This window comes from Cricetulus griseus, assembly GCF_003668045.3.
Source record: "Cricetulus griseus strain 17A/GY chromosome 1 unlocalized genomic scaffold, alternate assembly CriGri-PICRH-1.0 chr1_1, whole genome shotgun sequence".
NCBI lineage: Eukaryota > Metazoa > Chordata > Mammalia > Rodentia > Cricetidae > Cricetulus > Cricetulus griseus.
In genome coordinates this window covers 203,084,865-203,107,366 of record NW_023276807.1, presented here as the reverse complement: position 1 = coordinate 203,107,366, position 22,502 = coordinate 203,084,865, and the positions used below count along the sequence as shown (strand labels likewise).

The 22,502-nt window shown below is 45.9% G+C and overlaps 1 protein-coding gene across 4 annotated transcripts in view; it reads right to left on the bottom strand.

Moving 5' to 3' along the window:
• Positions 1–22,502, bottom strand: part of Samd4a (sterile alpha motif domain containing 4A) — a 215,980-nt gene that overhangs the window by 21,124 nt on the left and 172,354 nt on the right. For all 4 annotated transcript variants that reach the window (XM_027386537.2, XM_027386538.2, XM_035452096.1 and 1 more), the window contains 5 exons: positions 19,883–19,992; positions 17,409–17,495; positions 10,450–10,765; positions 6,995–7,080; positions 1,188–1,306 (listed from right to left, as the gene is read on the bottom strand). In XM_027386537.2, the coding sequence (XP_027242338.1) occupies positions 1,188–1,306; positions 6,995–7,080; positions 10,450–10,765; positions 17,409–17,495; positions 19,883–19,992 (718 nt within the window). The remainder of the gene's footprint in view (positions 1–1,187; positions 1,307–6,994; positions 7,081–10,449; positions 10,766–17,408; positions 17,496–19,882; positions 19,993–22,502) is intronic.

The following is a 22,502-nucleotide window of genomic DNA, read 5'->3' as shown; positions in this document are numbered from 1 at the left end:
CTGCAGTGATAGGGACTACTGATCTGGTACCCAACACTGGCTAGCTTGGTCCAATTTCTGGGTGTCTGTGCCTATCCATTTTTCTGTAAACTGAAGTTAATAATAGCAGTTCTACTTCATAGGGTTGTTGTGAGTTCTGAATGAATTCATATTTTTTTAGTGCTCAGATACCACCGGGCATGTGCTAAATAAACGTTTACTTAATAAATAACAGTGCTGTGTGGTGGAATGTGATAACATCTTAATTTTAAGTAAATTGACAATGAAGAGGTTTCACAAGCTCCAGCTGGCCCTATTTCCTTTAGGTGATAAGGCATGCTTATGCAAATGAGTGCCCCCTCCCAATTTAATAACGTTAACTTCTTTTTGTACATGCACTGAGAAATGAATTCAGAACCTGTTAGGTGCAAAGACAGAAATGAATATTTGCTTATGTTTGAAAATGTAACACAAAATGGAGATTCTCTCTAGAATGGTGGCATGGTCACTCTCTTCCTTCCAAATCTTCTCCATCATTGCTCATGCTTAGGTCAACCCTCCCCCCATCTTTATTTCAATGGTAAACTTTCCCTTCAATTCGAATCTTCTATATACCTGGTTTCTCGATTTACAGTTCAGTCGTACCAAGGTAACATGTTTTGAAGTGTGACAAGGCTTATTTTTAACTGCATCCAAGAAGCTGAGCTACTATGAAAAATCAAGAATGGTACTGCCCCACTATTAGACTGCTGCAGCTCAGACCAAAATAGATGAGCACTGGGCTCTTCACCCTGCCACCAACTATAATTAGCTTGTCTGCAGTGAGGAGGGAGAAAAGCATTACACTTCCACTTAAGGTGCCGATAGAAGACTCCACTCAGGTCCTTTCAGAGCCACGCTTTGTGGTTCAACCACCCATGTGTTGTTGGCATTCATGAAATCATGAGCTCATGCTTCTAGACACCTATCAGCATTCTGACCATGTAAACTGAGTTACAGGTGCCCAAATTTAGCCCTTCCCATGGGAATGTTCCTCCTAACAGCCTTTCTCCCACCACAGCCTGTTTTAGGCAATGTAATTTGGAACTCTCCCCGGGTGTCCTCGTGAACAAGGAGTGATGCCCCACCAGATTCCCGCCTGGAACTGAGGCAGGCAGCGAGGCACCAGGGAGCCACTATGCCTTACAAAGACCAAAATCCCAACATACTTTCTTTGCTGTCGATATCCTGATATGTCTAGAAGGGTTTTCCGAGGGAAAGACCGAAAGAGCTTCTGCACCTGCTGTTTCCATGACAACAATCTTTTTTTCTGTGTCTCTGTAAATGCCTGCAAAAACAAACAGGACTTTTAAATGGGTGACGCAGCCTGGCATTAGAGGGAAAAACATACAATTAATAAAGGAAAACGCCAGTGTCTCCATAGTATCCTTTTTCCCCCTCACCTGTTTCCAACCTGGTCCAAACAGCAGTCAGTTTAAATTGGAGCCATCTGTGCTGAAGATTTCAGTTATCTGGCATTGGGAGCACCTGGTTCAGGCATCAAGCTCTTGACAACCTTGTTTTCTGGCTGCATATCTGGAAGGCCCTGACCTGTCTTCCCCTCCTATGACTCTTTCCTGGACCCTATTTGTTAATGAAGGATGAGCTGCAAGATTGATTGTTAGGGTATTCTAGCTTTGTAGACTCCTTGCATTTTCATAATCAATGGAGATTCTAAGCCACTCCAAAAATCAATTGGCTTGATGGTCTATGGTCACCCTGGAGTTGTCTGCAGGGCTTCAAAGAACGGCCACATTCTGTGTCTTTCGGCTTTTTTTTTTTTTTTCTCGGAGATCCCTAATTAAACCGTCTGTGCCCTGTGAACAACCAGCCCTGACCTTAACCTTGCCTATAGTTGAGGGAAGAAGGTAGGCCTGATGCCTTCTCAAGTCTTCTAGTAAAACTTGGAGTGTAGGGAGACATTTTGTCTCATGTCCGTAACACATGTCTACCTCATCTTTACCACACAGTACACATCTATACTGTCTGTAGCACACAGCACAAATCTATATCATGTTCTCTGTGATGTATAGCCTTTGCACTCACCACAGCCCAGGGATTCACATCACTAATGCAGGGACTCTCACATAAAGTACATTAAAATCATCCAGGGATGCTATTGTATGTAGGTGAATAGAGCCCCCTCCAATGCCCCAAAGCATGAGTGAATGGATATCTAGAAGGTTTCCAGCAAACAGTTTATAGATAGTATTCTGGTAATTGTGCAGGTAGACCATTGTGGGTTCACGGTGTCCGGAAGGGAATCCATGTCATAGATGAGTCCCCCAGAGATGATGCTTGGAACACAGTGTGGGAAAACTGTCTGGTTGGATTGGTTAGCATTAGGAATGACAGAGAACATTCCCAAGAGGTTTTTGTCAGTAAGGCATAAAATCCTTTAAGTAGTAATAAAATATTACCTAGAGTTACAGACTAAATGCTTGCTTTCTATAAAGGAAACAGGTTTCTTGAAGATTGAAAAAAAGAATGACAGCCCAATTTTCTCCTGAGGATGCTTCATCCTTTAGGGATGTAAACCCCAGGGAACTTTGTGGATAAAAGCTAAAGGATACTTACTACTCAGGGTGGAAACTCTATCTGCAGCATACAGACCCCTTATTCCTGGGTGTTCAAGGAGGACTGCCCAACTAAAGGTCACAGGAAGGTCCTTGTAGTTGTGTGGCAGAGGCTCTGATGGCTGGTGTGGCTCTCCTCCATGGTAGTAAGATCTCTGTGATTGTGTGACAGAGGCTCTGATGGCTGGAAGGTCAGTGTGTGCCTTTCCTCCAGGGTAGTAAGGTCCCTGTGGTTGTGTGGCAGAGGCTCTGATGACTGGAAGGTCAGTGTGTGGCTGTCCTCCATGGTAGTAAGGTCCCTGTGGTTGTGTGGCAGAGGCTCTGATGGATCTAAGGTAAGTATGTGGCTCTCCTCCATGGTCCTTCTTATTTGCTGGTGATGATCATCACATGTCCATTGATGCACAGATGCTTAAAACTGGACTCAAGGCTGACATTGCTGCTTCATTAGTAAAGGCAGGAAATGGGCTCTCTGATTTTCATTACCGTATCCAGCTAAATGCTGAAGACACAAGATATAGCTGTGCTGGCCAAGATGACCTGGGAGATAGTTCACCCCACTAGGTCTTAGGAAGGCAGATGATAGGTCTCAAATCCCCAAAAAAGCACCAAGTCTTCCATAGTCATTAAGTCCTTTTATGGAAGACTTGGTGCTTTCTGGGGAGTTGAGGGGGACACTCAAAAGGGCTCTGTGAGGAATAAATAGACAATTCTCAATAGAGGAATCTAAAATGGCTGAAAGACATATAAGAAAGTGTTCAACATCCTTATCCATCAGGGAAATGCAAATCAAAACAACTCTGAGATACCATCTTACTCCTGTCAGAATGGCCAAAATCAAAAACACCAATGACAGTTTATGCTGGAGAGGATGTGGAGAAAGAGGAACACTTCTCCACTGCTGGTGGGAGTGCCAACTCGTACAGCCACTTTGGAAATCAGTATGGCGACTCCTCAAGAAAATGGGAATCAGTCTACCACAATATCCAGCAATTCCACTCTTAGGCATATACCCAAAAGAAGCACATTCATACAAAAAGACATCTGTTCAACCATGTTCATAGCAGCACTATTTGTAATAGCCAGAAATTGGAAGCAGCCTAGATGCCCCTCAACTGAAGAATAGATAGAGAAAATGTGGTATATTTACACAATGGAGTACTCCTCAGCGGAAAAAAACAATGGAATCTTGAAATTTGCAGGAAAATGGATGGAACTAAAAGAAACCATTCTGAACGAGGTAACGCAACTACAAAAAGACAAACATGATATGTACTCACTCATATGTGGATTTTAGACAGAGTAAAGGATTACCAGCCTACAATCCACACTACCAGAGAAGCTAGTAAACAAGGAGGACCCTAAGAGAGACATACATGGTCCCCTGGAGAAGGGGAAAGGATCAAGAACCCCAGAGCAAATTGAGAACACATGAAGAGGGGGAGGGAGCTACGAGAATGAGAAGGGAAGAAGAGGAAGGATGCAGAGGTCATGAGGGAGCAGAAAGGTTGAGTCAGGGGAAGAATGGAAGAAAGGGTATGTGATAGGTAGGGTTTTAGTTGGGGGGGGTGGTAGGGGAAGATGGGAGGGAGAAGGGAACTGGGATTGTCATGTAAAACAATCTTGTTTCTAATTCAAAAAATATGTAAAAAAAAGGGCTCTGTGAGCATGAAATGCATTGGGTGTAGACACTGAAGATGTGCTTAAACAGTTCTATACATGCTGCTCCCTAAAACCCCAACCAGGTGACACACCCTGTTGGGCGATCTCTGTAAGTTCCTCAGCGATGACTTTAGCCCTAATAGCAGCACAAATCAAATGGCTTCATCGTCTTAGAACTACAGAGCCCAGTTGCACTTGAAGAACTGAGTGTCCAAGTCAGGGCTGAGAGGCTAGATGCCCTCCCAAGGATGTCATTATGTCAATGACATCTCTCATGGTGGCACACAGCATCTAAGTAGACAGTGTGGACACCCTCAACCCCAGGACATCAGCACACCATTTGATGGGTGCCAAGTGAGCAGCTCTTCCCAGCTGGGAGGCATCCAACTAGTGAGCTGAAGGTAGGTAACACCTGGTTTCGGGGGGCCTCTGAAAATAGAATTCTGTCTCTACAAGGTAGAGATGGCTTGGTGCTTAAGAGCAGTTGTTCTTCCTGCAGAAGACCTGAGCTGGATTCCCAGTACTCACATTAGGTAGCTCACAGTTACTTTTCATTCCAATTCCAGAGAGCCTCACACCCGCTCCTGGCCTCCATGGTCTACCACAGTGCTAGGGCTGGTCCTCTGGGCTCAGCTTTGAGACAGTCCTTTCTGCTGCTGGAGAGTAAGAGCCCTGGGTTCCAGCTCTAGGTTAGGCGCCCACCATTTCACACATTTGAGTTCTGAGACATGACAGGGAACCTCACCAGAGGTCTTACCATAGTGTAAAATGTCCCCCATAGGCTCATGTGTTTGAACACTTAAGTCCCAGCTATCTTGCTGGTTTGGAAAGCATGGTCTCAATGGTTGAAGTGGGTGCTGGGGGCAGGCTTTCTAGGTCATAGACCCATGCCAGTTCTCACCTGACTTCCCCTGCTTCCTGGTGTAGGGCTGAGATAGAAACGGGAGTGACATCTCAGGCTCTCCACCAACAGAAGTTTCTCTTGCCTCACATACTTTTCTCACATGAGAAACAAAGTCTGGAAGTTGTTTCTATCCAGGAATTTGGTCACTGGAAGAGAAAGGTAACTTGTACACCTATTTCCCCCAGCACCCTCATGTTGTAAGCCTCTTGGGCTAGGAACTGTGCCTAGCTGCTTCCTAAAAGTAAACAGAATTCTTTCCTTCCCTTCTCTCTCTCTTTTTTTTCTAGTAAAAACAAGTGTAACATCAGGAATGCAACTAGCAAAGGGTTAGTTGGGGCTTACAGAGGGCAGTCTTGTCGCTTCCTAAAATAAACACATAATGAAGGCCTTCAGTATGGGCTTCAGCCAGTGTTAGGCAGGGCCTTGTTGCACTGGAGTTATTAGAGAAATAGTTATTTTTTTAAAAAGAATATATATACATATATATATCCCGTGCTCTATCTGCACATACACTGGTTTGCCATAAGAGGGCATTAGATCCCATTATAGATGGTTGTGAGCCACCATGTGGTTACTGAGTTTTGAACTCAGACCTCTGGAAGAGCTGCCAATGCTCTTAACTGCTGAGCCATCTCTCTAGCCTGAGAAATAGTTATTTTTGTTCAGCTAAAAGTCTAGGACTTTGGAATAACTGTTTCAGAGAATGGCATGCCCGAGTTCACAACCTAGACAGTTGATTACTGTGCTCGCAGTGGCAGAGGGCTCTGGCTGGGTCAAGGGGCTACATGAGTTCATGCTGCCTGGAAAAGTCACTATTGAGATGAGAGTCTTAGGGAACAGAGAGTGATTGGTTGGGATGGAACCCCAGGAGAATGTGAAGGGGATATGATGGGTTTGATAGCATCAGACCACAAAAAGGAGGGCTCCAAGAATGGCAAGAGACACTTGTGCCACTGGGCACTGGGACATTAACTGTGAAGGCAGAGTGAAGCCAGAACTCTAGGCTGGCCATCTATTGTCCCTGGGGCTCATTGAACTCTTGGGGTTCTGACTAGCAACAAGTACACGTGAGGGGCTCTAGCCGTCTCATCCACACATCGAAATCCAACAAAAGACTTCACTACCCTACTTATCTGTCCCTGTCTTTTCCCTAATCCGGACCTTATACCTATCACTCTTGGAGGTAGGGCATCCACAGAGCCTCTGATTGTCTGGGTCTGAGGCCCAGCTGCCTTTGCCTGTGTATTGCTGAGGAATTGCTACCATCCTACTTACTCCCAGGATTCTTCCGGGCTTTTACATGAAGGCTGTACTCAGAGTCTGTACCCTACCTGGCTCTATCTCCTTCCAAAGGTCAGATGGCAAATCCAGGTCCTATAACAACCACAAATCCAGACAGTCCCAGCAGCCATCAGTATCTGCCCATCACTTTCTTTTGTGTGTGCTTTCTCTCCCTCTCTCCCCCAGTTTCCCTCATTAAAAGACACAATGTGTGGCCACACAATGTGAAGAAGACTACACTGTGGAGCAGGGTAGCAGTGCTGGGAGTTAGTCACCCCAGGCATGGTCACTTATTATTCTTCTGGAGTTTGAAGTTCTTCCCAGGCGTCCCCAGACATCAGTGCTCTCTGTCTGGTGAATTCTGATGCCAATGGGACACACATGCAGAGTTTCAGTTAGAGGCAGCCACAGCCTAGTTCTGTCGAAGCTGTTATTAATGGCCCCACACTTGTCAAAAACAAGTTGCTGGAGACCAAAATGATCACATCACAGAAAGCTCTGAGGAGCATGTCTAAGCAACAAGAGAAACAGGTTTAAATCAGCTGCTACTCACCTCATGAACGAGACACTTGTCTAAAAGCTGTAGATAGGAACTTATATTTTCCTCATCAGGTCTGGACACTAAGAGCTGTGTGCACACTGTGAATTAAGAAAAGATGAATCAGAACAACACATACGGTTCCAGCCTCTGGGATCTGTCTCTTTCAGAACCAAGACCTTCTGAGGAGCGTGTGCCTGTGACATTACATAAAGCTCACAGAAAACACAGGAGGATCATTCCACTGAAGTCAAACACTCAGTTGCCACGGGAGCCCTCACCCAGAAACTCCTTGGGTTTGTTCCTGTCATACCATTCTATATTAAGCCCTCGCACACAGGCCTGAAGACAGATGCTCTGAGTGAAGAAACAGAGGTCTCAGGCTCTGCTTTTGCAGGTGGTTCTGAGTGAAGGAGCTTCAAAAGCCTTCTGAGCCCTCTGCCACAGTGGGAAAGCAATCGCATTTTATGAATGAACTACACACCCCTCACCAGGTGGGAAGGCAGTGGTGTTTGTGTGTAGAAGAACGAGTCTGTTGCCACATTTTGGCTGTGAAGCATGTAGGCGTGCATGGAGCAGAAGAAACCTGCCATTCAGTCATTAGCAGGGTTATTTTCTCAATGCGATACACATATTTATCCACACATGCCTTTACTACATACTCAAGCATGTGCCAGAAAAGACAGGGCAGGGCAGTGTTTGTCTATGGGCAGAGGACATGTATGTACTAGGCTTGTTTCTTTTCTTTCTTTCTTTCTTTCTTTCTTTCTTTCTTTCTTTCTTTCTTTCTTTCTTTTTTTTTTTTTTTCGACAGGGTTTCAATGTGAAGCCCTGGCTGTCCTGGAACTCATTCCATAGACCAGGCTCACCTTGAACTCAGAGACCCACCTGCCTCTGCTTCCCAAGTGATGGGATTAAAAGCACTCGCTACGACACCGATGATGTACTAAGTTTCTTATGACCCTGTTCACGACCCACCCTGACCTTACCGTAAAGGCCACCTGCAAAAGGAATCAGAATTGGGTATCTGTCCATCAAAGCACACCAAGCCTGAAATATGGGGATCAGATTTCACCCCTTTCCCCTTCCAACCATCCTGACACAGACCCCCCACTAATATTGTGCCACTACACAGAGGCTGTCGGATAACATTGTTTGCAACAAAAACCTGGGAACAGCCTCAAGGTCTACCCATGGGGGACCTTGCTAAATAACTTGTGATTTATGCACATGGTGGAAGAGTGTGCAACTTTAAAAAAAGAACGGTGCTTTTCATATTGACAGAAATATTCGAATATTTAACATTTATGGAAATCCCACCAAGCTTTGGGAGAGAGTCTTAAACCCTGTGGAAAGATGGATAGTCACACAGGTGTAGGATGTGAAAGGTTCTGAAAGGACAGCCCCGCATTCAACAGAAGCCACCCCTTGAGAGGAGATAGCCAGGCTTGGCAGGAGTAGGATGGAGGTTAGGATGGAGGTAGCTGGTTTTCCCTTCCCACTGTTTAATTTATATGGTGTATGCTGAGTGTCAGTTGGGTTGGAGCTTCTCACACAGTAGTTACATTGTCAACAGAGGTTGTGTTGAGGAGTATCATCTCCCAGGGCTGAGCGCCACCATGATCCCTTGTAAATAGGGATAGGAGTATAGAGCATGTTCAGGTACATTGCTGGGCTGGGTCTTTCCCACGATTCAACAGAGCTGAGGAGTGGGAAGGGGTTAAAAAGGCCTGCTCAGGCCAGCTAGTCCACACCCCTGCCCCGGGAAGCTATGAGTCACCCCCACATCAGAGTTTAAAGGCCCATTCATCTACAAGGCACAGGGATCCACTTCTGTGAGTGAAAATTTGGTCCTTTAAAAGGAAAAAAAAAAAAAAAGCTCCCTCCTTTTTAAAGGAAAAGTACTAGCATTCACCACATTTCCCCCTCAATAATCAGAATGTCTTGTGATGGATCTCCAGCACAAATTATTCAAAGGTGGTGCATTTTCAAAGATGTGGCTGGAAAGACCTAATTGCAGTGAAGGCAGAGGGCAGTGCGGGCAGGAAGGGTAGTGCGACCCACAGGACCCACTTAGCTCTGTCCTGCCCTGATGACGCTGTGCAGTTTGGCCATGGCTACTGTGCTCAGGGTCCAGCATCAGGCTATGTGCATCAGTACCACCACCCCTTATCTCGTGCACGGTGCTTATCAGGTCATCAGTCAGGTCCTGTATACCCTGTGGCTATTAAAAGTGGCCTGATGGCACTAGGTTAATGGGGTTTACAGTCAAGCAAACAGATTGCTGCAATGAAGTGTGAACTGAGTTAGGATGAGGAGACAAGGAGGATGTGAGATGGGGACCTCACGCAGCCCTGCTAGGCTGTCTCAAGCATAGGAAGACTTGGCTGGCACTTAGAGGATGAGGGAACAGAGCAAAGGCGAAGAAACTGGAGCGAGGGAAGGGGTGTTTCAGTCAAAGCTGTCATATATAGATGTGCAGGTTGTGCACTGCTTGAGTAAACTGGGGAGAGACCATAGTCCTGCATCCACTCAGAACGGGTTCTTATTTTCTAAGTCTGGGGCTCTTTCAGGCTAATAGGGCTCTGGCCCCAGACATGGGAAGCCTTGGGCGTGAGAGAGTTCATAAGCTTCTGGAAACAGACACACAATCTGTCTGAAATGGAGAATGGAGGTGGTGAACGAGTGAACGAGTGAGTGAGCGAGTGAGCGAGCAGGTGCCAGGTGAGTCTTTGGGCTTGGGCACTACCAGTGAGGCGAAGGCGAGCATCATACGGAATTCAATTATGCTCTGCCTTGAGCTCCGAGGTCTCCTGGTAACTATGGGGGTGGGAGGCGGAGAAGCTGTGGGTTTCAAATCCCTATCTTGCCTTTCTCTACCGTGTAATGGGAAGTTTGGGGTTCGCCTAAGTCACCTAGGAAGACCGTGGGTGTACCAGCCTCTGGTACACAGGAATTATTAAGCAACTACAAGCCAACAGCCCAAGACCACCAGAGCATCCGGTGAGGTAGATAAAAGGTGAAGGGGGGGTGTAAACCGGGGAAGTTGAACAGAACAGCTTTGTTCTCTGAGTTGTCCAAGGCACGTCCACTCTCTCTCTGACTAAATTACCAGGTGACTGGGAAGCCCCAGAGTCTGGAGATTCAGCCCTGGGGCTTCACCAGTTCCTAGCCACTGTTGCCGTGGGAGGGGTCAGTGGTTGAATGGGGTTTTGTACTCTGAAACATCTTTTTCCATGTCTGTCCCACCTTCTTCCCCTAAGGTTCAAGGCCCAATAGGTGCTGTACTAGTAGGGCTTAACATGCTTAGACGGACGGGTCCACAGGCTGGAGTTGAGACCTCCCATAGGAAAACCTCTTGCTTCTCTAGGGATGTTAATGTCACTTACGGGGACAGGAAGTTCATTTAGCTCTCCCTCACCCTATCCCAGCCCCCTGGCTCTGGCTAGGGCTCCCAGAGAGAACAGTACCTTTCCCCATGACTCGTGTGAACTGCCCAGGGAGGTCCCCCTCTGGCAGAGGTGCAACAGCCAGCTCCCCATCGCAGCTGCTCAGCTGGGGTGGTTGCAGCCCACCACTGGCGCCGGCTGAGGCACTGACTGTGACGCTGTTGGCCACCGTGGCACTGTCTTTGCAGTCGGCGCTTGGATTCTCTGGGCCCATCAGCGAAGGCTCGTGGTGGCGCGCCTCAGGAGTAGTGGGAGAGCTATAGGCCTTGATGGGCGTCAGGATCATCTGATGCAGCTCCTGGAGAGGGATGCGAAGGCTACCTCCTTCGATGATGTCCTGGGTTAAAGAGAGGAGACTTCAGTGAGTCCAGGGCTACTTACTGTGCCCCTCCAGGCCCTTCTCCCTGCCCTCTGCTCCCAGAGATGTCCCTATACAAGAGGGTGCAGGGGCGGCTGGAATTCAATGAGAACTCAAGGAACTTTCTAGTAGGGGAGAGATGGCTTTAGAACAAGTCTGAAGAAAAACATGTTTAATGTATAACAGAACTGATGGACATGTAGTGATACGTGTATGTGATACACACATGTCTGAGGCTTGGCAGATGTTAGGAGGATCTGAATCCAGATCCCAGTACCCAAGTAAAGACTGGGCTCAGCAGTGCACACCTGACCAGTATTGGTGAGAGACAGGCTGCCTAAACAGCTGGCCTAGCAGAATCAGCTTTGGGCTTAGTGAAAGGCCTCCATTTCAAAACATGAATAAAATAGAGAGTGAGGAAGATACCTGATGCCAGGTGTCAACATCTGGTCTACCCCCACCCACACATGCACGCACGCTCATGAGCACGCACACACACACACACACACTACTTGAGTGCATACCCATGTATACACTCACAAACATAGGTAACTTTATGCAAACATTTTAATGTTCTGGGCATTACTTATTAGAAAAAGAAATCAAGGTGGTTTCTGGTAGGGATGGTGGGTTTTGGACAAGCCCAGGATAGGGTCATCCTGGTGTGAGGGGTAGGATGGCCCCTCGTCACTGTGACCTTGTAGCTCCCAGTGTTTTTGATTGATTCTCTCTGGGACCTAGAAGGGACACTGCCTACCAGGGCCCTGATTGCAAATGAAGCATTTATTATCCCGAGAGCCCAGATTAGCAAGAACATGACTTAAAAAGCTAGACACACAAAAGCCCAAAGCATTTCTAAGATGCTCTTGTGGCAAGAAACCAGCTTGATGGTGTTAATGAATGCAGAGTTGAGGAACACGAGCACTTCTGACCCCAGCCTTTCCAATCAGTGGACGGGACAAAGGACAGCTGACAGTGACAGGCGTGGGGTGTGCCCCAGCTCTGAAAGGCAGCGGACACTGGCAAGCCAAGCTCTTTCACTGGTGGAAGGCTGCTCTTTGGGTGGGCTGTGTTTATGTGGAAATGAAGCAAGAATTGCCATTTGGCCTAGTTGCCACCTGTTTTATTTACGAAGGAAGTGAAATTCTAATTAGCCACTAGAAATATCCTAACCCTGCTAAGGGCCACATATAGTTTAAGGTGAAAAGAAAGTCTACTTGCCTCTGCTCCCAACCCTTAGTTTCTGGATACCAGTTCTCCCTCTGTAACAGCAGGTTGGCCGGTTAGTCAAAATCTTCCAGCCTTGGCTTGAATCATACAGTCAGGCACAACACTGCCTAGAGCAAGACATCCATTTGCCTATGAGAAGAGAGCTTAAGAGGCAAGTCAGCCTCCTTGATTGTGAACACAGTGGCGTGAGGGAGCAGGGTACCTTCAGTGCCTGTGCTACCTTCTACATGTGCTCCTCACTGTTCCCAACCTCCCCGGAGTCTGGGTGTCTGCATGGAGTTGGCATCCCTGACTTGCGTCTTGACTTGATCTGAGCAAGGGGCGGGCAGGGCAAAATACACGGGCTAAATTAGCCGTGCTCAAAGACAACCTGCTGCTGTCTTGACACAACCACCCAAGAAGTGCTTGTACTACAAGGACTTCAACCACCTGCCCGGCACATCGCTGAAGAAGAGGAAGGAGAAGACAGTAAAGTAATGTGGCTAATTAAGGGGGAACAGGTGTGGCAGGCCAGGGGTCACATATGGTCTTGCCAGGCCACCCCAGTGGCCAGTGTCACCCAGGTGGGCAAATGTGTCTGAGAAACTGTCAATTGGACAAAGCCCTTCTGGTTTACATCACATGGCTCTGTACTTTTTGGTGTGTACAGGAGACCTTGGTTATACTAAGAGTAAATTGGTACAGATACATCCTAACTTTAGCTCCTATGTTCATCTTCTATAGGCATGGGGAAGCAACCACACCAAGAAACGAAGCCGTAAGAAACTGAGGAGATAGCTTAGTTGGTAAAGTGCTGGTTTTATAAGCGGAAGGACCTGTGTGTAGTCCCCAGAACTTACTTCAAAAATAAATAAATAAAAATAAAAAGCTAGGTGTGGTAGTCCATGCTTGTAATTCCAGAGTTGAGGGGACAGAGGCAGGCAGATCCTTGAGGCTCGCTGACCAGCTAGCCTAGCCTGTTTGTTGAGTTGCAGGCCAGTGACAGACCCTGTCTCAATAAACCATGACCATCAGGTTACATTCCTGATCTCAGCTGAGTGCCCATAGTGAGAAGCAAGCTAGGAGACAGTCTGGATGGAACTTGACCTAGTGCTCTCCTTTAACTGTGGGAATTAACTTTCCACACTGACAAGTCTCTATTGACCCTTCATGCCTCACATGTAATCTACATTCTAAATACAAAGGCAAAATGAAGCTGTCCAATGACCCTGGCTCACAGCTGCCAAGCAAGGACTTGTCTGAAAGCAGGTGACAGGAAGTCAGGCCTATTGGGTGGCACCCTAAAGATATCTAGGGGGACAAGCAGGAATGAAATTACAGTGACATCAGCCTAGCACTGGCCTTCAAGGCCTTGGAAGGAGGCTGGTTTGGCTTATTTTTTGAGCATATGATAATAACAAGGTATAAGCCATCTGAAAGAGAGCTTAGGGCTCTCTTTCACAATGCTCCTGGAATGCTCCCAGACATGTCCCTGGCCCCATCCTTCCCTCCAGGTGGTGATAATTTCAAGCTTTCATAATATATAGGGTTCCTGTTTCTACCTAAATCTGTCCCCTCTCTTCCTCCATCCACCAGTCAGCAGCTGAGCTTAACAGCAGCTGGGTACTGTGCTATGTTGGGAACATAAAAACAAGTCCTTATCCCTACCCTGAGAGAGTCAATGTTCCTAAGACTCATATGACAAGATAGTATGAGGACAAGGACTCAGGAAACAGAGTAGGCCTGCTGGCTTTCTAATTCACAATCTCTCTCTCTCTCTCTCTCTCTCTCTCTCTCTCTCTCTCTCTCTCTGTCTCTGTCTCTGCCTCTCCTCTCCCGTGCGTGCGTGCGTGCGTGCGTGCATGCATGCGTGCATGCATGTGTGTGTGTGTGTGTGTCTCTCTCTGTGTGTGTTTTGCATTATTGGACAAGACCAGCAAATAGCATGAGGGACAACAGGATGGAAGGAAGGGTACCAAGAGATGAAGGGGAAGTGGTTTTCCAGGGCTCACATGAAGCGACTTGCTAAGGAGGTTATGCGCCTCTGAGCTCCATTTTCTCAAAAGAATCCTCTTTCCTGGTTGTCTTGTGAGGAGATTGATGCAATGGTATGCACAAGATCTCGCTTGGCTGTATCCACCAAATGGGCCTTGCTAGTATTAGGCATTATTACCTGGAAATATTTATTACTCAATACTACCAAGTTGAGCTACTATTTCTCTGCAGTAGTTGCTAAAAGCGGTCACAGATGTAACCTCAAAAGACCAAGGTCTGGAATGTCTAAAGAAAAGGCATAGACATCTAGAGAAGCAGTTTTCTCTCTGAGTAGGAATAAACAGAATGTGTGTGTGTGTGTGTGTGTGTGTGTGTGTGTGTGTGTGTGTGTGTGTGCGCGCGCGCATGCGTGAATGCATCTCCTAGCTCTTAGCTCAACCTCAAGGTTGCAGGCTCAGAAAATGATTCTGTTTCACAATCTGGGAGTGTGCTGAGAAGGAGGGACGACGTATAAAAGCACACAGGGACATTTTCCTTGTTAAATATTAATAATGAAAAAAAACTCTTCCATTCTGAATTTCCTTTTTCTCCTTTGTCTCCAACAGCTCGTGAAGCCCGCAATTCTGTGCTTATGCCTCATCACACAGTCACGCTCCTGGTACCAGGCTTTCTGCTTTGGATCTCTCCCATTCTCCTGAATCCTTTTCTCACCATGACTGCAGTGCCCAGATGATTGCCAGTGTAGAGGCGATGCCCAGTCTTTACAGTATATGACACATCCACGGAACTTGTTGTCGGGAATCTCTGTCTCCCTCTCTGGTCCCTGCAGCCAGGGCTCACAGCTCAGCCTGTGTTACCACAAGGTCCTCTCCGATAGCACCCCTTCAGCTCCTGTCACTCAGCACACACTCTTGGGGACACCCACTTCCAGTTACACACAGTTCACTCATATGGGTCATTCCTGGCCTGCCATGTCTAGGACTCTAAATTTGCTTTCTGGCTACCATCTTGCCATTTCCACCTTGGTGTCCCCACAGGTTCTACAGCAAACTCAACTCCCTTTCTCCCCAGGCCCCCAATAAATCCTATGGTTCTGTCCCCAAATGCCACTTCCTTTGACCCAAACATTCTAACATTCTAACAACTTTTGGGCTCCCTCTCCATTTCCAACTTCTTTATCTGTGCTGGCGGGGGGGGGGGGGGCACATCACAAGTCCCCAGCAGCATCTACCAAGGTGTCTAGGGAAGTTCTCTCTCTGTCCTCAGTGATGACACCAATCACTCTGAGTTGTGAGCTCAGCAGCACCACATCTTTCTGTCCTAGTGCACATCCCAAGATACTCAGGGGCAGGAACCACATACCACTCACGGTTATCCTGCAAGGATGGGCAAAGCGTATCCAAACATCTGCTTAGCAAGCATTCAGGAACTGAATGGAAGGGCTTGAACCATGCAGCCAGCAGCTTCCACTGATTATGAACTAGCTATGGGCGGGGTCTCAGCTATCTCCTTAGAAATGTGGGTTCTATGTGAGGTAAGAATGCCAGAGGCAGGCAAGGGCATGGTTATGACATTTCCAACAGTGTCATCAGTCAGGGTTGTGAGAATGCCTTAGCTGAGTTGCTGGGCCACCAGCAGGAGCAGGTGGCTAACAGTTCCCTTCCTACAACAGCAGGAAACTTTTCTGGGGATCAAAGGAGAGCATCAGGGGCTCAGTCCTCAAGGATGGTCTCCTGGAGGGACAACCCAGCACTCAGGATATCAGCCCACTCTGGGTTAGCTTAATATGGTCATCTGACAGGCATGGCTTTCCTTTCTCCAGGAAGGCAAAGTGAATGAACTTGCTTTCCTCTTGCTCAGTTGCAGTCATTGTACATTTGGCATCTGTCTATCTTTTCCATTTCAGGAGCCCATGGAGGAAATATTTTTGTGTAGACAATGTAATTCTAGGTATAATTCTAGGACACAGAATAGCACTGACTTAACTGATGCTAAGTTAAAAGAACATGACCCCCCCCCTACACACACACACACACACACACACACACACACACACAGTACATGGCTGTCAGCTCAAGGGCGAAGGCAAGAGGGAGCTGTGCTTCCTCATTCACAGAAGCTATTAATGAATTCCTAAAGGATGTTCCAGAATGAGAGGGAACAGGCTTACAATATAATCTTCATTCAAAACACTTTGTGTAGTTTCCAATGGACAACGAGTAAATTGGCTTTTTGAATGTTCTCCAAAAGAGAACAGTTTCTTAGATTAAAAATAGCTGTAATCACTCTGTTAGACAAGCTGCTTGGCAGAGGACTTGGCATAAAATTAAACACAACACCCAAACCTCAGGTTTTGGTGGAAAGCTTGCATGTAATGTGTAATTCCCTTTGTTTACAGGCATGCTTTCATCAGGGGTGTGCATGTGAGTAGTTCCTACATATCTGCCCATGCAGAGATTTTTAAAAATTTTCCTGATGCATTTTATATGTCTATTCTCCAAATATAAATGATATGCCTCATGGTACGTAGTAAATGCAACTTAACATGGCACCCATGACAGTAATCACACATATATCTTTGCGAGTAACTTTTAAAAATTCCTACTCCATTAAAACGCTTGCTTTAGGAACTTGCTGGAGCCCTGCCTTGCTTAGTACTCCTTCCCTTCCCCAAGGCTCCCTGGGTTTACTAAGAGATTCACACTTACAATCTATAGCTTGTGTTGGCAGCTAGTGGTGTGCCAGGCATCTGGAAACCACTCAACACCAGAGTAAGCAGGTAGTGTCACAAACAAGGAACTTTTGCTAGTCTGCAGGCATCTTTTATTTCCATGAGAAAAAAACAGCACGCAAAGGAACTTAGAATCCTGATTCACTTATCACTCCAGCTTGGTGTCACAGTTGCAGATTGTGTTCTGTATTGTACGTTTCTGTGATGGTTCCTGTCTGAGTCGTGGATATGTATCCTGCTGTTAAGTCCAAGTCTGAAGCTAACTCTATCTGTCCCAATACTTTAGACAACTCCCTTCCCAGAACCTGTTTATGTTTACCACTCCTGGATGGCTTTCTCTAAACCAGACGCCCAGGGTAGATAGCAGGAATAGGCACATTAGCATTTCCTGTGCTACTCTCAGTGACAGCCTATACCTTGTATAGGAGACCTCACCAGTCTCTATGGTTGCCTACAAGGTAGAGGTGACAGACACACAGAGAGCATTGGTTTCACTTTACCGGAGGCAAGGCCTGGTAAGTCACCCAGAGTAATTAGTTCATCACAACATCAGGAACCAAGGAAGCATGAATAGCCAGGAAGTCACACGGTACTTGAAGGTCTAGTAAGTGACAGTAAACTAAGTTTCTTTAGTCTATGTTTCCAGGAAGAAGGTGGCAATGTCCCCTGGGCCAAATGCTCACTTACCCTTTCCAAAGACTTCAAGAGGTTTTGTCTTTCTTTGAGCTTCTGAATACTGATTACAATTTTGTGTCTTGCACCTTTGGTAACATTCTGTAATTAAATGCAAAAAAAAAAAAATAGAACATCTCATTTTCAAGAATCAGCTTAGAGACTCTCACGGGCTATGTGTTGTTTTGTCTTTTTTGTTTCTACATGTTCATAGGCTGGCCAATATGCCACCCTATTTCTCTCTTGTTTATACTACTATATTTTTTTAAAATTTATTTTATATGCATTGATGTGGAAGGTGTCAGATCCCCTGGAACTGGAGTTACAGACAGTTATGAGCTGCCATGTGGGTACGGAGAATTGAACCCAGGTCCTCTGGAAGAGCAGCCAGTGCTCTTAATTGCTGAGCTATCTCTCAAGCCCCCATACTACTGTCTTAAACCTCTCCTCAGGAAATACAATGACTCCATCTGGCTACAAGCTTGCCCATGACCTTTAGGACAGAGAGGTATTCTTAGCCTATTATCCCACCCAACATGAGATTTCTTCACCACCTTATATAAGTTCAGACACTCCTGTCCTCAGGTTGTATTGCTTCAGTCCCTCTTGGTTGTCCTGGAGACCCCATCCTTATTTGTTCCTGTTTCCTCAATGCCTTCCTGCATCTACACATCTGCAGAAGCCATGAAGCCCAGTCCTTCCCACAGGCACCACCATCCAGGGAATTCCTGTGAAATTTACAACCTTCCCTTTCCCTTCTATTATGAAAAGTGGAATTCGCTTCACTCGAGGTAAATGTGCAGAGTTGTAGATTTTATTTTAAACTGGCTGCAGCAGTTAAGTGGGAAGGTTTCATTATCACCTTGTTGATAGATACCACACGTCTCCCAGGAAAGTGACCTTTTTCTAACCAGGTCTCTAAGGCAAATTTCTGGGGATCTCTGTTCTGGTGCAACCATTCTGTAATTCCTCCTAACCAATGGAGTGACAAGAGTGACGTGGCATCTCCTCTGGAAACACTGGGGACGTATTTCCGTTTAGCTGCAATTTTCAGATCAAACAAATTCAATTATTTTGAAAAGTTTGTGTCAGACTCTCAAACTACCCTCTATATCAATTCTTTCTTTCTTTTTAGTTGAACAACTGATGACTTGGATTCTTTCTCAACTTTGACCTAAACACAAATTGCTCTTTGAAATAGTTCCCAGCAAGCCCTGGGATCCAAGAAGTGTGGGAGAAATGTTAGGAAGTTGAAATTAGTGCTTTTCACTCTCTGAGAATGTCCAGTGACTCCAGGCTTTGTCTCACTCTCAATACTGGTATTTAGCCGGGCCTGCCGAAGGGGAATGGAGGGTACTGAATAAGCAACAGGAAAGCTGAGGTCGGCAGGGAGGCATGCTACCTTCCAGACCGCACCCCACGTGCTACAATCCCTCCTTCCTGCAGGAGAAATATTAACTCATTTAGACCACCAATTTCTTCAAATTATTGCTCAAAGGAAACTGGGGTCAATTTGAAGCATGCAAACAGCATTTTAAACAAGAGAAACAAAGGCATCCATTAGATCTGTTGGCTAGAGCCTGGCATGGCAGAGGCATTCTTAGTTTCAGGGGCACTGTTGCCTGGTCTTTGGCATTCATACTTGGGGAAGAGGCCTAAGAAGGAAAGGGGAATTCTCCCCTTTTATGACTTCAGAAGGGAAATAAACTCTGAGACCTGGATGTCTCATTCTCAAGCATTGCCCCATGCTATTTGAGGGTTAGAAGAAAATATTTTAAACAATTTACTCCAATCTCAACTAAGACCAGTGTGAGTCATTTTGGAAAAGTGTGGTGGAGTGTCTGGTGCTTCTACTGACTGGTCCAATTAGAAGTTAGGGGATATGTGACTAGATTGGATAAACCGACAAGGAATCTGTCCCTACCCAAGGTATAGGGGACAAAAGAGCCAGGGGCAAAGCTCTTAGGAACATTGATGAGATGTCACTTCTAGGCAGTGCCACAGGTTCTTTCTTAGCACCCAGAATTTTTTTTAAAGATTTATTTTCTTTATGTATCTGAGCACTCTATCTGCATGTACAACTTGGTGTCAGAAGAGGGCATCAGGTTCCACTAGAGATGGTTGTGAGCCACCTTGCAGTTGCTGGGAATTGAACTCGGGAGCTCTGGAAGAACCACTGAGCCATCTCTTTAGCCACATAGCTAGAACTTTTAAGGTATATTTGGATCTGTCTTTTCCTAATATCCTCTCCCTTTCATTGCCCTGTGAGTGCCTGTTGATTTTTGTCTTCCACTGAACTGGCAAGAACCTAGACTTACTAGACTTACTCACCATGGGGTACCAGATGGGGTACCAGGCAGCACCAGGCAGTTCCCAAACCCAGGCAAGCTACTGGGTGGAAAGGTAAATTATGAGTACAAACAATGTCTGCTTGGAGTGAAACTTTAAGACCTTGTCTCAGAGAAGGATCCCTTCAAGCACTCACATACCTGAGCCTCCAGTTGACACTCAGTAAGGGCCATCATCTCCTCATAAGTCATCTGTGAGAACAGGGCAGCGTATTTGTGCAGGCGGAGGCTTTTCAACCAAGCTGGAACATCTGTGGTGCAAGATGTGCAAGAGGTGGGGAGAGAAATGAAAGGGACAAGAAGAGGTGACAAAAGATGGGGAGGGGGACACACAAAGGGGCAAAGGGTGATGGCCAGAGGAAAAAAAAGAAAAAAATGTTACTTTAATTTGAGCAGCAAATGATAACATCAGAAAGCTTAGGGCTGGTCCTGACAGCCCCACTGGATCCTTTATTCTATCTCAGACCAGACTTGCTAACTTGAGGGTTAAGCATATCGGAGCAAACAGGAACTCTCTCTCTCTCTCTCTCTCTCTCTCTCTCTCTCTCTCTCTCATTATATATATATATATATAATATATATATATATATATATATCTTCCATAGTGCCTTTGAAGTTATCAAAGGAGTTTGAGGTAATAAAAATAAATACATAAAACGTAAAGGGCCACTGCCATGAGTGGGCCATCTTACTGTTGTCTTGGGAAGAACTGATGCAGAATGCTGATACAATAGTCTATACCCTCAAGACACTTTTTTTTTTTTTTTGAGACTCAATGCGGAGCTCCATAAGCTGTATCAGCCACCTCTAGAAGCAGGAAACATAATGTAGTAGCTACACCCCATAAACACCCTGCCTGATGCTTCTCCTGCCTCCCCAGCTCCCTGGGGGATAAAGGGCACCCTGGACTGACAGTCACCTTCCCAAGCTTTGGGATGCATTTTAATGTGTCTTTGACTCTTTCTTTGCATGCCAACCCAAGAGATATCACAACACCAAGGATCCAAACACTGCCTAGACATTCCAAGGTAATGGACATTCCAAGGCACAACTGAAGTAAAGCCCAAATTCGGTGTTTCAGAGTTAAGAAAATCACTGGAGGGAAAAGCTACTAACTTAGTCATTGCTTTGCTAATTATAACCAAAATAAATCATTTGCCCAAAGTCGCTTAAGTCAGAAATTTTGAGCTGAGGAGATCTTCGGAATGTTTTTGGAATCGTAGATGGCAACATTTTTCCATTAAGTGTAGATCACAGAGTAAGAATGGGTCAAGAGGCGTCTAGAACCCAGTCTTCAGAGTGTCAGTTCTTTCATATATTGTACCAAACCCTCACAAGGACTGCAGAGATCACTAGCATAGAGCTAAGTACATAGAGATTGCAAGCATTTTGAGATTCTAAGGCACTGGGTAAGTGTCATTTACACTTTTCCTGAGGTATCATCACATCATGACTCATATTGGTCAAAGGATTCTGTACTGTTGGTTACAAAGTGATCCATCGTGAGGCACTGATGAGCCAGTCACATGTATTCAAGGACAGATGGAAATTTCCAGTTTTTCAAGGTTTAGAGTAGATAACTAGGGCTAATGGAAGACAGTCAACTCTGACATCAGGCTTTGCCTCCCGGGGAAACCAAAGCAAGGCTCAGGGAGTATGGACGGGTGTGAACTCCTTAAAGACAGGCATAGCATTCGATCACCTGCTCGCTGAGGGTACTTTGTACTCTGCAGTAGTGTGAGGACCACAGATGTGGGATTTCTGAGAATTAGAATTGAACATCCAATTCAGAACAGACTTTGTTGTTTCAGACTACTTGATTCTGTGCTTGGAAGGCCTTCGGTCTACTGTGACAAAAGAGAGTCCCTCTGGGACCATTATTAACTCAGACAAGGCTTCTCCAGGTGCACAGTGCTAACTCCTAACACATTCCTCAGTGCACACCACCCCTGGCTCATGATTTCAGGAGTCTTATACTTTTCCTGATATAACATCCTAGAGCTCTTCCACCAGAGTTCATTCTCCACCACATATTTGCTTTTGTTGAAAAAACACTAACACTTCTACAGACAGGGGTAACCATGGGTTGATATGAGTAGCCATGCTAACCACATCTCTACTGTTCTGATGGGCTACATGCCATCACTCGGTCACCAGGCTTTGTGTTTGCCATTCATATCTTTGAAAAGTACCTAATCATTGCTCAGAAAACACAACAGTCATGATTCAGACAAGTCTGGACAATCCAGTGTTACACTTGGACACAATTCACCACAAAAGAGGATGGAGCAATTCCATGGACACCCCCCTTTTTTTTAAAAAAAAAAAAAAAACCAAGTGCCCTAAAGCTTAGTCATGCAAAATCAACTGATGGTAAGACGAGCAAAACCCTCAGCTTTAAAGTTGCAAACTGGGTGTCTTATGAGCTGAAGTGACAATAGCGTGTCTTGAGTCAGGAAGCATGAGGGGCAACTCTTGTTGCTAGTAGATCTTTTCTAAGAAGCAATTTGGACAGCCCAAATCCTCTGGGATAGGCAGGACCAGCCAAGCTTGCCTTGCTCCTTTATTTAAAATGCAGGTCACTGGGTGTAGTTTTCCTGGAACAGGTCCCTATACAACTTTACAACAGGATGAGCTAGGTCTTCCTGATGAGTTATTTCCAGGCATATTCCTGGGAAATGTAGGCTCCTTTGACCTTACATTCCTTAAGGCAGTCAGCCTGCTTGTACAGTGCTTAGCTCTGTGCCATGTGCCTAAGAAG